General features: G+C 40.6%; 1 protein-coding gene across 4 annotated transcripts; it reads left to right on the top strand.

The window, feature by feature from the left end:
* The first annotated feature begins 104 nt into the window (after window positions 1-104).
* Window positions 105-17,858, top strand: LOC116623148 (tRNA wybutosine-synthesizing protein 2 homolog). 4 transcript variants are annotated; one of them, XR_004297679.1, is made up of 6 exons: window positions 105-479; window positions 2,204-2,391; window positions 2,482-2,628; window positions 14,519-14,640; window positions 15,845-15,942; window positions 17,521-17,858. XR_004297679.1 is itself a non-coding variant. In XM_032390078.1 (5 exons), exons 1-5 carry the CDS (start codon window positions 472-474, stop codon window positions 15,854-15,856), a joined length of 477 nt encoding a protein of 158 aa, XP_032245969.1. In that variant the 5' UTR covers window positions 105-471; the 3' UTR covers window positions 15,857-16,133. The 4 variants fall into 4 exon arrangements, 2 of the variants coding, with proteins under 2 accessions (XP_032245969.1, XP_032245968.1); XR_004297680.1 differs by having other exon boundaries at window positions 105-1,480; window positions 2,482-2,621; window positions 17,521-17,857; XM_032390078.1 differs by lacking the exon at window positions 17,521-17,858 and having other exon boundaries at window positions 15,845-16,133.
* The last annotated feature ends 285 nt before the right edge of the window (window positions 17,859-18,143 follow it).

An 18,143-nucleotide genomic window follows, 5' to 3' on the forward strand; every position in this document is an offset into this window, starting at 1 on the left:
CGGAAGCACCTAGGCGGGGCTACACATGGCCCCTCCCCTGGCGTCATTACGTCAGCAGCCGGCGCACGCTCGGTCCCCAAAAGCTAACCGCTCCGGGCTGGGCTGCGGCCGGAAGAGAACTGCGTTCCGACCTAGAGTAGGGCGGCGCCAGACTAACTTGCAGGATTTTAGTCTGTAGAATCCCTTATTATTAATTTTTTCTTAGACCAACACGAGGAATCATCGATCACAATAAAGATGGCGGCAGCCGCTTTACCATGGTAATAGGGAAGTCATTCGCTAACAACCGTGGCCCTTTCATTTTAGTTCCGCCCTGTTGGGGAAGGGAAGTGCTTGGTCCCGCCCCAGCAGCGTGCTTGTTAGTTTGTGAAAGCTGGAGTGTACCAAGCAACATGAGGAGAGAGTCGTGGCAGTCTAGGGAATGAGAGACTGCGGAGCGCTCAAATTCAAGGCGTCACCATAGCCGAGGAGATGGGGAGGTAAAGGGAGAACAGACCCCTGTCTGCTCTTGTGTAGCCCCTGGGCTCCATGCGTTTGGTGGTGAGGGAGCGAGCTGGCGGAGGGCGTCGCTACGGGGTTCTCAGAAAAGATCATTGACTGCTGGTACTCAACAAGCAGCTAAAGCATGATTTGAACTCAGATTGCTTTGGCTCGGAGACTGAATGTTTAACTGCTGTAGCTGTTGCCTCCCAGTATAACTGAGGGAATATGAGTGACTCAACATGTTTTATTACCTTTTTGGAAAAGAACTTAGAGCATCTGACTTGGTGATCCTAGGTTGGTGGCTTATAACAACGAACCACCCAAGAATAGGTCGAGGCACCTATAACCAGGGGCTTGTTGTGCTGTCATCAGTCATTTGTAGAGAATGGATTGTTGGTTCTCTTCAACCAACCTTACTCTACTGGTTATAAAAGAGGAGGTGTGTGCAGGGGATGTTTCCTAAGCTTTTGTATATTTGGGTTTCATTTATAGGCCCCGTGCTAGTGACTCCTGCCTCAGTGCCTCTTGTCCCTCAGAGTCGTTTTCCTTCACTGCAGCAATCTTGGAGTGATACGTATCTTTAGCCTATAGGTTATAACAAAATGAAGACAAAAGATAGGGCGTCTGATGCTGTTGTTGTAGGTGTTGTGACTGAACCTCAGTTAACACAGCAACATAGGTGCAGTATGCAGAGGTGGGGGGAAAACTAGGAAAGATGCATTTCTACCCAAGTGGGACTATATTTAGAATAAGTGTTATTTGGGGGAATTGTACAGAAGAGAAAGGGTGCATTGTGGAGAATCAAAGAATTTGGGAAACCACAGTCAAGCTTTGTGGGGCACTGGCAGAAAGTTCTGTGGAAAAGTCCTGAGTTGTTATTTAGTCTGGCTGATGATACTAAGAATCTTGGATAAGGTATAAATGAAGCAAGCAAAGACATTCAAGATTGTGAGGGCACAGAGACTTGGCCATAGAAGGTCAAACTTCCAAGGCTGGGGTAAGTACTACTTCATGTTTGATCTACATTTTAAGTTCCTCAAAGAGCCATGGAATAAAAGCCCTCATTGGTCTCCAGGGACTATCTGCAAAGGCAGCAACCCCTGGATATACATCACTGCATGAAGAAGATTCCAGATGGCACTGTAGCATTATCCATGTTTGGAGAAATTCTCAATGAGCAGCACCTGTAATAGCTAAGGAAACTTGGGGCTCTCAGAGAGCACCTGAATGCTGACACAGATCCTGGTCAGTATCTGGATGTAGGTTCCAATTGGCTTGCTTTCCAGAAAGAAACATTCCTAAGTTTTGCACTACTGCATTATCATACGTGTTCTGCAGCAATATTTATACTTTCTGTGAGTATTTGAAGGTTCAGCTCTGAGGCTACAATATCGAGAATTGTGCAGTCCATCAAAGCTGGTCATTCTGGTCTTTTGATTTTAGCATTTTCATTTTTTATTTCTTTTTTTTTTGAAGATTTTATTTATTTGAGAGAGAGTGAGCGAGAGAGAGCAGGGGCAGAGGAAGAGGGACAAGCAGACTCCCCTCTGATCAGGGAGACCGACGTGGGGCTCGATCCCAGGACTCTGGGATCATGACCTGAGACAAAGGCAGACAACCAACTGAGCCACCCAGGTGCCCCTCATTTTTTATTTCTTATCTAAGTACTTCTATTCTCAATTCATGCTCAACGAATACATTTCCTATATTTGTTTCCTAGAATCCAGAAGGTTCCTGATTGTTCACCTGCTCAAGGGCTGCCTTATGAGATACATTGCATGGTAGCAGGCCAGGGAGGTAGTTGGTCAGCTGAATTGGAGGAAGATTCTCCTTGTTCTTGGCAATGGCATGGTGACCTCTTGCTGCTGAATGAGGACTGCTTCCAAACCAAGCATTGGGGAAAACTGGGTAAGAGGAGGAAATCTCTGAGTTTTTTCTCGAGACTCCAATCAGGCTTGTCTAAAACTTATGTCTTTTGGGGGGCTTGTTCTGTTTCAGGACCAGAACTCTGGGAGACTGTTGCAGTGACACGTGAAATCCAGGGTTTAGCAAAACGAAGGTGGCTATCACTGTACCACACTTACACTCCAACAGTGTGCTGCTGGGTGAACATGGCTGGACAGAACATGTGGATAATGGTATCAGGTTGGGGTAAACAGGGTGATAATGATTAAAAAGAGCTAGTATTTGTGAAGGGCTGTATAGATTACAAAGCTTTTCTACATAGGTCTTCAGTCTCACAACACTTGGGAGATTGTTTTAGTGTGCTCTCTCTATATATTTTTATTATAGCAAAGTATACATAGCAAAATATACCATTTTAACCATTTTTAAGTGTACAGTTCAGTGGCTCTAAGTATATTCACATTGTGCAACCATCATCATTATCCATCTTCAGAACTTCTTTATTTTCCCAAACAGGAACTCCGTATCCATTAAACATTAATCCCCTATTATTCCCTCCCACCAGCTCCTGGCAACCACCATGTTACTCTCTGTGTCTATGAATTTGACTACTTTAGGTACCTCATATAAGTGGAATCTTAACACTCTATTTTTACTTTTGTGACTGGTTTATTTTGCTTAGCATAGTGCCTTCAAGGTTCATCTATGTTGTAGCGTGTGTTAGAATTTCCTTCCTTTCTAAGGCTGAATAATATTCCATTGTATGTACACATGAAAATTTGGTTAGCCACTCGTCCATTAACGGACACTTGGGTTGCTTCCACCTTTTGGCTATTGTGAATAATGTTGCTATTAACATGGGAGTACAGATACCTGTTTGAGTTCCTGCTTTGAATTCTTTTGCGTACATATCTGGAAGTGTAATTGCTCGATCATGTGGTAATTCTATGTATAATTTTTCGAGGAATCGCCATACCGTTTTCTACAGTGGCTGCATCATTTTACATTCCCATCAGCAGTGCACAGGGTTCCCATTTCATCCTTACCAACATTTGTTATTTCCTATTTTATTTTTGGAATAATAGCCACCCTAATGGGTGTGAAGTGGTATTCCATTGTGTTTGTTTAAATATTTTATTTATTTATTTGAGAGAGCAAGAGAGCATCAGCAGTGGGGAGGGACAGAGGGAGAAGGAGAAGCAGACTCCCCGCTGAACAGGGAGCCCGATGTTGGGCTTGATCCCAGGACCCTGATATCATGACCTGAGCTGAAGGCAGATGCCCAACTGAGCCACCGAGGCGCCCCTCCATTGTGGTTTTGATTGGCATTTCACTACTATATTGGGAAACCTACTGTTCTCCTCTCCTGTGTGCCTCCTTTACTTTTACACAGAACACTTTACTTTTGACATTTCTGGGCACCAAATATATGGAGATTTTTTTCCCACAACAAACAATTCTCTGCAACACCAGCTGGGTGTCCTATAATTTAACTCAATTCTGACACCTGGAGATAGTGTCAGATCCCACAGGTTAAGGGTTCAATCCTACAAGACTGCCCCTACCCCACTTCAGATGCCAATTGTAAGTTTAGGTTGTCACCTGTGCTTCTCACTGATTGGCTATAACCTTGGGTTCAGTTAATTTGCTACAGCAGCTCACAGACCTCAGGAAAACAGTTACTAACATTTACCAGTTTATTAAGGGATATGATAAAAGATACAGGTGAATAGCCAAATGAAGAGATATGTAAGGTGAGCTCTGGGAAGGTCCTGAGTGCAGGAGCTTCTGTCCTTTTGGACTTGGGATGTGTCACCTGACTGGTACCTGGATGTGTTAACCTACCTGGAAGCTCTGTGAATCCCCTACCTACTTTTGGGATTTTTATGGAGGCTTCATCACTTAGGCAAGATCAGTCATTAACTCCATTTCCAGCCTCACTTCCCTCTCTGGAGGATGAAGGGTGGGGCTGAAAATTCCAACATCTAATTATGGCTTAGTTATTCGGTGACCAGCCCCCATCTAGGAGCCCACCCAGAGTTGCCTCATTAGGGCAAAAGATACTCCTAATGCTGTTATCACTTAGGAAATAACAAGGTATTTAGGAGCCCTGTATCAGGTACAAGGTTAAAGACCAAATATTAGAATAAGAGACACTCCTTATGCTCTTATCACTTAGAAGTTATAAGGGTTTTAGGAGTTCTAAATGGGGAACCAGGTGCAGAGACCCATATATGTATTTTCTGTTATCTCATACCTAGTGATGAGTGAGGTTGAACATGTTTCCATGTGCTGTTGGCCTCTTGTATATCTTTTCTGGAGAAATGTCTATTTAAGTCCTTTTCAATTTTTTAATGGGATTGTTTTTGTTGTAGGAGTCTTTTTTTTTTATCCTGGATACTAATCCCTCGTCAGATATATAATTTGCAAATACTTTTTCCCATTCTATGGGTAGCCTTTTCTCTGTTGACAGTGTCCTTTGATGCACAAAAGATTTTAATTTTGATGGATTCCAACTTACCTATTTTTTATTTGTTCCCTGTACATTTGGTGTTACAGCCAAGAAATCTTTGTCAAATCCAGTGTCATGAAACTTTTCTCCTATGTTTTCTAATAAGAGTTTCATAGGTTTAGCTCTTACATTTAGGTCTTTGATAATTTGAGATAATTTTTTTGAAAAGATTTTATTTATTTGAGAGAGAGAGAGCGTGAGTGCACAAGCAGGGGGAGGGGCAGAGGGAGAGGGAGAAGCCGACTCCCTGCTGAGCAGGGAGCCCGACATGGGGCTCCATCCCCAGGTCCTGGGATCATGACCTGAGCCAAAGGCAGTTGCTTAACTGACTGAGCCACCCAGGCACCCCGAGATAATTTTTGTATATGGTTTAGGCAAGGGTCCAACTTTATCCTTTTGCATGTGGGTATCCAGTTGTCCCAGCACCATTTGTTGGAAAGACTGCTTTTTCCCCCCCCAGTGAATGGTCTTGGCACCCTTATTGAAAATCATTTGAGGGCGCCTGGGTGGCTCAGTTGGCTAAGCGACTGCCTTCAGCTCAGATCATGATCCTGGAGTCCTGGGATCAAGTCCCACATTGGGCTCCCTGCTTAGCAGGGAGTCTGCTTCTCCCTCTGACCCTCCCTCCTCTTGTGCTCTCTCTCTCTCTCTCTCAAATTAATAAATAAAATCTTTAAAAAAAAAAAAAGAAAATCATTTGAACATAACTGTGAGGGTTTATTTCTGGGCTATTTCATTGATCTGCATGTCTGTCTTTATATCAGTACCATACTGTTTTGATTATTGTAGCTTTTAGTAAGTTTTGAAATAAGGAAATGTGAGACCTCCAACTTTGTTCTTTTTCAAGATTATGGTGACTATTCAGAATCCCTTGAGATTCCATATGAATTTTAGGATGGATTTTTCTATTTCTGCAAAAATGTCATTAGGATTTTAATAGGGATTGCTTTGAATTTGTAGATTGCTTTCAGTGGTATTAACATCATAACAATATTGAATCTTCCAACTCATGAACATGGGATGCCATCTTTCTATTTGTGTATTCCTTAATTTCTTTCAGCTACCTTTTGTAGTTTCTGGCATTAAAGGCACCTCCTTTATTAAGTTTACTCTTCTTTAGAAATGTCCATGTTTAAGTAAAATTAATATGCAGTGTTATATGTGAGTTTCAGGAATACAGTATAAGGATTCAACAATTCTGTGTGTTACTCTGGTCATCAAGATAAGTGTAGTCTTATCTCCTTTATTTCACTCCTCCCCCCACCAGTCTTCCCTTGGTAACCACCAGTTTTTCTGTATTTAAGAATCTGTTTTTTTGATTGCCTTTTTTTTGTTCCTCTATTTTTTATCTTAAATTCCACATATGAGTGGAATCATATGGTATTTGTCTTTCTCTGACGGACTTTTTTTCACTTAGCTTTATATTCTCTGGGTCCATCCATGTGGTTGCAAATGGCAAAATCTCATTCTTTTTTATGGCTAAGTAATATTGCGTTGTATGTGTGTACACACACATACCACATCTTCTTCACTCAACTATGGATGGACATTTGGGTTTCATCCATATCTTGGCTATTGTAAATAATGCTGTAGTAAACATAGGGTGTAGGGTGTGCATATATCTTTTCAAATTAGTGTTTTTCTTTTCTTTGGCTAAATACCCAATAGTGGAATTACTGGATCATATGGTAATTCTATTTTTAGTTTTTTGAGGGACCTTCATACTGTTTTCCAGAGTGGTTTCACTAGTTTCCATTACCACCAGTAATGCATGAGGTTTCCTTTTTTCTCCACGTTCTCGCTAAAACTTGTTATTTTTTGTGGTTTTGATTTTAGCCATTCTGACAGGTATGAGGTGATATCTCATTGTGATTTTGATATGCATTTCTCTGATGATAAGGGATGTTGAGCATCTTTTCATGTATCTGTTGGTCATCTGGATGCCTTCTTTGGAAAAATGTCTGTTCGTGTCTTCTGCCCGTTTTTAATTGGATTCTTTGTTTTTGTGGTGTTTAATTGTATAAGTTCTTTATATATTTTGGATATTAACTGCTTATTAGATATGTCATTTGCAAATATCTTCTCCCATTCAGTAGGTTGCCTTTTTGTTTTGTTGATGGTTTCCTTCACTGTACAAAAGTTTTTTATTTTGGTGTAGTCCCAATAGTTTAATTTTGCTTTTGATTCCCTTGCTGGAGGAGGCATATCTAGAAAAATGTTGCTAAAACTGATGTCAGAGAAATCATTGCCTATATTTTCCTCTAGGAGTTTTATGGTTTCAGGTCTCACATTTAGGTTTTTAATCCATTTTGAGGTTTGTGTGTGTGTGTGTGTGTGTGTGTGTGTGTGTGTGAGTGGCATTAGAAAGTGGTCCAGTTTCATTCCTTTGCATGTAGCTGTCTAGTTTTCCCAGCACCATTTGTTGAAGAGATTGTTTTTTCCCCATGGTATATTCTTGCCTCCTTTGTCCTAGGTTAATTTGACCATATAAGCATGGGTTTATTTCTGGGTTTTCTATCCTGTTCCATTGATCTATGTGTCTGTTTTTGTGCCAGTATGATACTGTTTTGATTATTACAGCTTTCTAGTATATCTTAAAATCTGCGATTGTTATACTTCCAGCTTTGTTCTTTTTTAAGATCTTTTTGGCTATTTGGGGTCTTTTATGTTCCCATGCAAATTTTAGTATCATTTGTTATAGTTATGTGAAAAATGTTGGTATTTTGATAAGGATTGCATTAAATCTGTAGATTGCTTTGGGTAGTTTGGACATTTTAACAATATTGTTTCTCCCAAACCATGAGCATGGAATGTCTTTCCGTTTCTTTGTGTAGTCTTCAATTTCTTTCATCGGTGTTTTACAGTTTTTAGAGTACAGGTCGTCCACTTCCTTGGTTAAGTTTATTCATAGGTATTTTATTTTTATTGGTACAGTTATAAATTGGATTGTTTTCTTAATTTTTCTTTCTGCTACTTTATTATTAGTGTATAGAAACAACAGATTTCTGTATATTTTTGTATCCTGCAAATTTATTGAATTCAATTATTACATCGAATAGTTTTTTTTGGTGGAATCTTTAGGGTTTTTTATGTAAAGTACCATGCAATCTGCAAATAATGACAGTTTTACTTCTTCCTTACCAATTTGGATGCCTTTTATCCTTTTCTTTTGTCTGATTGCTCTGTCTAGGACTTCAGTACTATGTTGAGTAAAAATGATGAGAGTGGACATCCTTTTCCTGTTTCTGATCTTAGTGGAAAAGCTTTTAGTTTTTTATGATTGATTATGATGCTATCTGTGGGATTGTCACATAATGTCTTTATCATGTTGAGGTGTGTTCCCTCCAGACCCTCTTTTATAAGAGTTTTCATTCTGAATGGATATTGAGTTTTGTCAAATGCTTTTTTTGCATCTACTGAGATGATCATATAATTTTTATCCTTTATTTTGTTAATATGGAGTATCACGTTGATTGGTTTGCAGGTATTGAACCATCCTTACATCCCTAGAATAAATCCCATTTGATCATGGTGAATGAACCTTTTATGTATTGTTGAATTTTGTTTGCTAATAATTTGTTAAGGATTTTTGCATCTTTGTCCATCAGAGATTACTAATCTGTAAATTTTTTTGTAGTGCCTTTGTCTGGTTTTGGTATTAGGGCAGTGCTGACCTTGTAGAATGAATTTGAAAATATTCCTTCCTCTTCTATTTTTTGGAATAGTTTGAAAAGGATAGTTATTTTTTTAAAAGATTTTTATTTATTTGCGAGAGAGAGGGGGAGAGCACAAGCAGGAGGAGGGACAGCGGGAGAGGGACAAGCAGACTCCCTGCTGAGCAGGGAGCCCAACACGGGGCTTGATCCCAGGACCCCAGGATCATGACCCAAGCCAAAGGCAGATGCTTAGCTGACTGAGCCACTCAGGTGCCCCTGAAAAGGATAGTTATTAAACCCTTCTGTAAATGTTTGGTAGAATTCACCTGTGAAGCTTCTGGTCCTGGACTTTTGTTTGCTGGGATTTTTTTGATTACTGATGCAATATTGTTATTAGTAATTGGTTTGTTCACATTTTCTGTTTCTTCCTGATTCAGTTTTGGAAGAGTATGTTTCTAGGAACTTATCTGTTTCTTGTGGGTTGTCCAGTTTTTGGCATATAATTTTTTGTAGTAGTCTCTTAGCATTTGTATTTCTCTGGTGTTGGTTGTAACTTCTCTTTCATTTCTGATTTTGAGTTTTCTTTGTCTTTTTCTTGATGAGTGGCTAAAGGTTTATCAATTTTGTTTATCTTTTCAAAAAACCAGCACTTAGTTTCATTATATTTTTGATTGTTTTTTGGGCTCTATTTCATTTACAGTTGATCCTTGAACAGTGTGGGGGCTAGGGGTCCCAACCCCTGCAGAGTCGAAACTCTGCATACAACTTTTGACTCCTGCATGACTTAACTACAGATAGCCTACTGTTGACTGGAAGCCTTACTGAGAATACAAACAATTGATCGACACATATTTTGTATTTATGTATTCTATTCTTACATTTAGGTAAGCTAAAGAAGAGAAAATGTTATTAAGAAAATTATAAGGAAGAGAAAATACATTTACAGTATTGTACTTTATAAAACAAAATCTGGGGGCTCCTGGGTGGCTCAGTCAGTTAAGCGTCTGCCTTCAGCTCAGGTCATGATCTCAGGTCCTGGGATCGAGCCCCACATTGAGCTTCTGCTTGGTGAAGAGCCTGCTTCCTCCTCTCGCTCTGTCTGCCGCTCCCCCAGTTTGTTCTCTCTCTCTTCTCTCTCTCTCTGCCAAATAAATAAATAAATAATCTTGAAAAAGAATAAACACAATCTGTATGTAGGTGGCCCTGCACAGTTCAAACCCATGTTGTTGAAGGATTGACTCTATTTTTCTCTGATCTTTATTTTTTCCTTCTTTCTACTAACTTTGGACTTTTTTTGGTTCTGTTAGGTGTAAGGTTAGACTGTTGGAGATTTTTCATATTGAGGTAGTCCTGTATTACTGTAAACTTCCCTCTTAAAACTGCTTGGGCTGTGTACCAAAGATTTTGAACCGTTGTGTTTCCATTTTCATTTGTCTCCATGTATGTTTGATTTCCTCTTTGATTTTGTAGTTGACCCATTGGTTGTTTAGTAGCATGTTTAGCCTCCACGTGTTTGTGTTTTTCCCTTTTTTTTTTTTTTTGGTAATTGTTTTCTAGTTTCATACCATTGTGGTCTGAAAAGATACTTGATAAATATGATTTCAGTCTTCATCAATTTATTGAGACTTGTTTTGTTGCCTACATGTGATTTATGCTGGGGAATGTTCCATGTGCACTTGAATGTGTATTCTGCTATTTTTGGATGGAATGTATATATCTGTTAAGTCCAGCTGGTCTAGTGTGTTGTTCAAAGCCATGGTTTCCTTATTGATTTTCTCTCTGGGTGATCCATTGATGTATGTGGGCTGTTCCCTACTCTTACTGAATTACTGTTAATGCTTCCCTTTAGGTCTGTTAATACTTGCTTTATATGTTTAGGTGCCCCTCTGTTAGGTACATATATATTTATAATTGTTATATCCTGTTGTTGAATTGATCCCTTTATCATGTAATGCTCTTTTTTGTCTCTTGTTATGGTCTTTGAAGTCTGTTTTGTCTTATATCAGTATTGCTACCCTAGCCTTTTTTTTTTTCCTTGCTTTATGTGGAATATCTTTTTTTTTTTTAAAGATTTTATTTATTTATTTGACACAGAGAGACACAGTGAGAGAGGAAACACAAGCAGGGGGAATGGGAGAGGGAGAAGCAGGCTTCCCGCAGAGCAGGGAGCCCGATGTGGGGCTCGATCCCAGGACCCTGAGATCATGACCTGAGCCGAAGGCAGTCACCCAACCAACTGAGCCACCCAGGTGCCCCTGGAATATCTTTTTCTATTCCTTCACTTTCAGTTTGTATGTATCTAGGTTTGAAGTGAGTCTCTTGTAGGCAGCATATAGATGGGTTTTGGGTTTTTTTATCCATTAATTCACCCTGTGTCTTTTGAGTGGAGCATTTAGACCATTAACATTCAAAGTAATTATTGACAGGTGTGTACTTATTGCCATTTTTTTGTTAATTGTTTTCTGGTTGTGTTTATAGTTCTTCTCTTTTCCTTTCATCTTCTCTTGTTCTGTTCACTTGTGATTTGATGACTTTCTTTAGTGTTATGCTTGGATTCCTTTCTCTTTACTTTTTCTGTATCTATTATAGGTTTTTTGTTTATGGTTATCATGAGGTTCATATGTAACATCCTATGTATATAGCAATCTGTCTTAAGTTGATGGCCACTCAAGTTCAAACACATTCTAAAGACACTACATTTTTACTTCCCCCACTCCACATTGTATGTATTTGATGTCATATTTTACATTTTTTTATTTTGTGCATCCCTTAGCTAACTTTTGTAGATACAATTGTTTTTACTGCTTTTGTCTTTTAACCTTCATATGAGCTTTATAAGTGTTTGATTTACTACCTTTACTTGGTTTGCTTTTACCAGTGAATTTTTTTCCTTTTATAATTTTCTTCTAGTTATGGCTTTCTCTCTTCCACCTCAAAAATTCCCTTTGACACTTCTTATAAGGCAGTTTTAGTGGTGATGTTCTTTTATCTTTTGTTTCTGGGAAACTCTCTCTCCTTCAGTTCTGAATGATAACCTTGTGGGTTGAGTATTCTTGGTGGCAGGTATTTTTCTTTCAATGCTTTGAATATAACATGCCACTCCTTTCTGGCCTACAGATTTTCCACTAATAAATCAGCTTATAGTGTTATGGGATTTTCTTTGTACATAACTATTTGCTTTTCTCTTGTTTTTAAAAGATTCTCTTTATTTATTTATTTGAGAGAGAGAGAGAGAGGAAAGGGAAAGAGAAGGTGAGGGAGAATCCCGAGCAGACTCTACGCTGAGCACAGAGCCGACATGGGGCTCAATCTCACAACCCTGAGATCATGACCTGAGCTGACTGAGATCAAGAGGTGGATACCCAACCGACTGAGCCACCCAGGTGCCCCTAAGGAGTCTCCTTTTATTTTTAACTTTTTGACATTTTAATTATGTGTCTTGATGTGGACCTCCTTGGGTTCATCTTGTTTGGGGCTCTCTGAGTTTGCTGGACCTGGATGTCTTTTTCCTTCCCCAGGTTAGGGAAATTTTAGCTATTACTTTTTCAGATAAGTTTTCTGCCCCCTTCTCTCTGGGTCTTCTCCTTCTGGGACCTCTCTAATGTGAATGTTAGTATGCTTCATACTGTCTCAGAGGTCCCTTAACCTATCCTCATTTTTAAAAAATCTTTTTCCTTTTTGCTCTTCAGCTTGGGTGCTTTCCACTACCCTGTCTTCCAGATCGCTTGATTGTTTTTCTGTATTTTTTAATCTGCTCTTAATACTCTGTAGCATATTTTTTCTTTTTTTTTTTTAAAGATTTTATTTATTTATTTGACAGAGAGAGAGATAGCGAGAGCAGGAACACAAGCAGGGGGAGTGGGAGAGGGAGAAGCAGGCCCCCCGCTGAGCAGGGAGCCTGATGAGGGGCTCGATCCCAGGACCCTGGGATCATGACCTGAGCTGAAGGCAGATGCTTAACGACTGAGCCACCCAGGCGTCCCTCTCTAGTGTATTTTTCACTTCAGTTATTTTATCCTTCAGCTCCAATTGGTTCTTTTTCATATTTTCTGTCTCTTTGTTGCTGTTTTCACTTAGTTCATCCACTCTTCTCTCAAGTCTGGTGAATATCTTTATGACCATTACTCTGAAGTCCTTATCAAATAGATTGCTGATCTCCATTTCATTTAGTTCTTTTTCTGAATTTTTGTGTTATTCTTTTGTTTAGAACATATTCTTCTGTCTCCTCATTTTGTCTGAGTCTCTGTGTTTGTTTCTTTGAATTAGGTAGGTCAGCTATGTTTTCTGGTCCTGAAAGTAGTGGCCTTATGAAGAAGGCATTTTGTGGTGTCCAGTAGTGCAGGCTCCCTGGTCAACAGAACCAGCCACTGTGGGAGTGTCCCCTCTGTGGGTTCATATGTCCTCCTGTTGTGTCTGGTACACTCGGGGGCATGGCTGGCCCTCAGCCCTGTTGTCAGCAATGACTGGTGTGACTGCTGCGAGCATGCTGGTGGTGCTGGTAGGTGGAATTAGTTCCCATTGTAGCTGGCTGAGAGGCTGGGCTATAGATGCTGGTGGCTCTTGGGTGCAACTGTCTCTTGGTACAGCTGGCTGAGTGGGCTGGCCAGAGTGGCTGTGGGTATGCTGCTGGATGGGGCAGGAATCCTACCCTCCTCCCAGGGCAGAAGTCACTTTGTAGGGGTGCCTGTCCCAGGCTGGGCTACCTGCCAGGCGTGGTGACGCAGTAGTTGCTTTGGAGGGGCTCCTGCCAGGGCGGGCTCGTGGGCGAAGACTGAGGCAGGGCAAGCAGTGCTAGCAAGGTAGATGGAGAGCATCAGAACTGCTGTCCACCAGCGCTGGGCCAGCTAGACTGAAGGAGGGCAGGAAAAATGGTGCTGCCCACCAGCACTCCCGTCCCTGGGGAAAGTTCCAGGAGATCCCTGTGTCTCCAGCACATACCTAAAATTAGTAAATCTCCTTCATGTATAACACAGGTGTTTTTCAAACTGCTGTTTCCATGCTGAGTCTCAGACCGAGTGTAGAGGGTGCAGAGCGAAGTCTCAGTTTCCTAAAGCCCCATGGCTTTAGGAGTCAAGCCCTGGAGTCAAGCCCTGCTGATTTTCAAATCTTCCAGTTTTGAGTCCTGCTGATTTTCAAAGACAGACATAATGGAGGCTCTTCCTTTCGGTGTAGTTCCCCAGGGCTGGGGGGTGCCCAGTCTGGGTCTTGATCCCCTCACTCCTCAAAGGAGAGGACCTCCATGCCTGTGATATACCTTCTGCTTGTGGGTCACCCTGGCAGGCATTTGATTCCTGGCTATGTCTCTGCCCCTTCTACTCTTCTCAATATGGCCTTTTTTTTTTTTTTTTTTTTGGTAATGTCATTGGCTTTGGGAGGATCTGTTCTTCCAGTGTTTAGGTAATTTTCAGAGTGCATTGCACTACATGAAGTCATTGCCTTAGTGTGTCTTGGAGGAGGTGAGCCCAGGATCCTCCTACTCTGTCATCTTCCTTGTCTTCTCTAGTTTTTTTTTTTTTTTAAATGTCAGTGTGGGTCGGGGATGGAAGGCCTAGACAGAGCTTCCTAGTCTGCTAACTTGCAGATGTCCCCTAAAACAGAGTATCTATTTTATAAACAGGGATATCAAAGCTCAGATAGTGACTTGTACAAGGTTACACAGTTAATAAGGATAAAGGCTGGAATTTGACTGTATTTCTTTCTCCAGGTTTTGTGATTTTTTTAAAAATAAACTTTCTATTTTAGAATAATTTTAGATTTACCAGAAAAGTGCAAAGATAATACAGAGAGCTCCCATATCCACCCACCCTCTGCCCTACACAGTTGTCCCTTTTATCAACATGTTAGATTAGTATGCTCTATTTGTTACAATTAATGAACCAATGCTGATAAATTATTCTTAACTGAAGTCTATACTTTATTCAGATTTTCTTACTTTTAACTTATTTTTTTTTTTCTATTCTAGGACCCAGTCTAGGATACCACATTACATTGTTGTCATGTCTCCTTTGGCTCCTGTTGACTGTGGCAGTTTCACAGAATTTCTTTGTTTTGATGACCTTGACAGTATTGAGGAGTACCACTCAGGTATTTTGTAGACTGTGCCTCAGTTGGAATTTGTCTGATAGCTTTTCTCATGATTAGACTGGGTTATGGGTGTTTGGGAGGAAGACCATTTTTATCATGTCATGTCAAGGCCTTGATCAACTGGCCAAGGTAATGTTTGCCAGGTTTCTGCTCTGTAAACTTACTTTTTCCACTTTATATACCACAGTTAAGAAGGGTTGGGGAAAATTAAGTTCTACTTCCTGGAGGGTGAGAAGCTACATAAATTATTTAGCATTCTTCTGTAGGAAGAATTATTTGTTTCTCAGATTGTTTCAGCTTTGGGGTGCCTGGGTGGCTCAGTCGGTTAAGCGTCTGCCTTCGGCTCAGGTCATGATCCCAGGGTCCTGGGATTGAGCCCCGCGTCAGGGAGCCTGCTTCTCCCTCTCCTCCCCACTCATGCTCTCTCTCTCTGTCTCTGTTACTATCTCTGTCTCTCTCTGTCAAATAAAATAAATAAAATCTTAAAAAAAAAAAGACTGACAAACTTAAAAAAAAAAAAAGACTTTCAGCTTTGTCCACTGGAAGCTCCATGTTGGTGCCCATGTCCCTTTGGCATGCCCCCACTGTTGTGTTTTTTGTGCACTTTCCTTACTTTCTTACACTACAGGATGCCTATTTTGTATATTCCCTGCCTTAGCCATTGGAGAATCAGTCATCCAAAGAGCTGTGGTTCCTTTTACTAAATCAAGATGTCTTCCAGAATATGAAAGGTCTCATAGATTGTAGTAGCCAATAGAAGCTCATTTGGAAGGGCATGTATGTGTAGAAGGTGGTTAACAAGACCAAAGAAGAAGAGAAAGCCGGAAGGGTCATAATCCAATTTTCTGCTGAATGATAGTTTACGATTGGAGGTAATTTAACAGCATAAACTAAGAGTCAGAAACCTTAGGTTTAAATGCCAACTCTGACATTTTTTTAGTTGTGTGTCTGTGAACCTCAATTTCCTCATCTGTAATATGGGCATAATTACTTCATGAGGTTGTTGGGATGATGATTAACTAATAGAGAGCACATGCTCTGCTGTGCCTGGCATGCAGTAAGTATTCATATGTTAGCTATCATTACTAGTCTCATTTCTGTACTCATCTGAACTAGCTACTATAATGTCACGAACAGCTATGAACCCTCACCATTTTTGTTTGATGCCTCCGTTACTCAGCTTCCCTTGTATTTCTTTCCCTAGGAATCTTTTTGATGTGACCCGGTGCGTGTTTTCCTTTGAGATCATCACCAAGATGCTGCAAGTGGCGTCACTGCCTCGTACTGGAGAAGCACGTGGGGGTCTGTATGCAGATGACAGTTCTAGGGACCTTTGGCTTTAAGTAGCTATCTCTTCCCCAGACCCATATTCAGGTTCAGTCTACTCTTGAGTCTTTATCAATCTTTTTCTTCAAGACCATAAAAAATCGGTGCTGGGTATTAAGGAGGGCATGTACTGCATGGAGCACTGGGTGTTATACGAAAACAATGAATCGTGGCTCACTACATCAAAAAAAATAAAATAATTTGCAAGAAGCAAAAATAAAAAAAATCATGTTGTTCAAATATGAAAAGTGAACTGAACACCAAATCTCTTTTTTTATAGATTTTATTTATTTATTTGAGAGAGAGAGAGAGTGTGCGCACATGAGCGGGGGGAGGGGCAGAGGGAGAGGGAGAAGCACACTCCTCGCTGAGCAGAGAGCCCAACATGGGGCTTGATCCCAGGATGCCGGGACTGTGACCTGAGCTGAAGGCAGACGCTTAACCTACTGAGCCACCCAGGCACCCCCCCAAATCTCTTTTTGTTAATAGAATTAAAATGTTTTATTATCTTCCTAGCAAATTTAGTGTCCCCTTAACTGTTAGGGGAGCTCTTTAAAGTGATTCCTTTAAGGGCGCCTGGGTGGCTCAGTTGGTTAAGCGACTGCCTTCGGCTCAGGTCATGATCCCGGAGTCCCTGGATCGAGTCCCGCATCGGGCTCCCTGCTTGGCAGGGAGTCTGCTTCTCCCTCTGACCCTCCCCCCTCTCATGTACTCGCTCTCTCTCATTCTCTCTCTCTCAAATAAATAAATAAAATCTTAAAAAAAAAAAAAATAAATAAATAAAGTGATTCCTTTAAGAAGAAATTATCTTCCTTTTGTTCATATGATTCTTATCCTAAAGAGTCTTCCTATTTCACTATGGGCGATGTCTAAAATCTTCCTCCTGAGTGTCAGCACCCCCTATAAGATTGCCATATTTTTTATACCTGTGAACCTTCTCCCATGATTTTCATGCATGATATGTTCTTTTCTCATCATTTTCTTCACTAGACTATGATTCAAATAACTTCAAACTCCACCTGGAGTAATACAAGGAGTGCTAATACCTCCCTATCTACTGCCTTTTGAACACTGCGGTTTATCCCCTAGAATGTACTGGCCCTTGATATGTGTATGGTATAAATACTCAAAGTGTTGAACATTTGATTATGTTCCTACATATCTTCTAAATATTTGTATTAATGCTGTCATCTTCCTAAAGAACGTGTATGTAAATACCCCAGTCAAGATAGTACTAAGTATCTGCTTATTGATAAACAGGAGGAAGATGAACACTCTCTAATAGCTCTGGACTATAGTCATCTACAAATTTGAGTAAGGGGACTTCTTAAATCTGAGGTAGTCGGTTTCACTGTGCCTTCTTTAGTCCCTTGGCTGTGATTATAGGAAATTAACTCCCGACTCAGTCCAAAGCTGGGTATTCCCTCAAGGAAATTGCTATTTCTGATTCTTAGAACATGGAACCTTTTTTATGGTTGGCTACTTGGGGTCCATAATATCAAGCAATGTCTAATCTTTCTGTAGAGATTGACTCTTTTACATTGCCATTCCCAGTTCATGCTGTGCTACCTCCATGGCTGTGATTGGAATCCTCATAGCTGCTCTGAGAAAAAAAATCCAGAGATAGAAGGAGTAGCAGATTGGTGCCAGATATACTTTGAGAATAACAGGTGAGTGCCGGGGAGGTATATCTTTTGACAACTCGGAGTGACTTTCTACAATAAAGTCAGAAAATATCCTTTTCTCCAAAAACAAAATAAGACCAACTCTATTGCTTGCCTTCATCATCTCACTATACAAAGTACTGCTCTTATATTGATGATTTTACTCAGAATTTGATAACAATGTAGGAAGTTATTTGCATGAAATTGGGTGTGGGGAGGGGTTGAGGTAGGAAGTCAAGGTCTGGAACCAATACAGAAAGATAATAAAGTGGTAGAGATAAAAGTATGGGACTTTGGGAATTTAAAACTGTTTAAAGATGTGTATTGGGCGCCTGGGTGGCTCAGTTGGTTAAGCGACTGCCTTCGGCTCAGGTCATGATCCTGGAGTCCCTGGATCGAGTCCCGCATCGGGCTCCCTGCTCAGCAGGGAGCCTGCTTCTCCCTCTGACCCTCCCCCCTCTCATGTGCTCTCTCTCTCTCATTCTCTCTGTCTCAAATAAATAAATAAAATCT

Source organism: Phoca vitulina, unplaced genomic scaffold, assembly GCF_004348235.1.
Source record: "Phoca vitulina isolate PV1807 unplaced genomic scaffold, GSC_HSeal_1.0 scaffold57, whole genome shotgun sequence".
NCBI lineage: Eukaryota > Metazoa > Chordata > Mammalia > Carnivora > Phocidae > Phoca > Phoca vitulina.

Bases quoted from the DNA above. Each gene is read 5' to 3' on its own strand.
- LOC116623148 (XM_032390077.1), top strand. The intron at 2,392-2,481 runs GTAAGAGGAGGA...GTTCTGTTTCAG, and splicing joins CAAGCATTGGGGAAAACTGG to GACCAGAACTCTGGGAGACT. The intron at 2,629-14,518 runs GTTGGGGTAAAC...TTTCTATTCTAG, and splicing joins CATGTGGATAATGGTATCAG to GACCCAGTCTAGGATACCAC.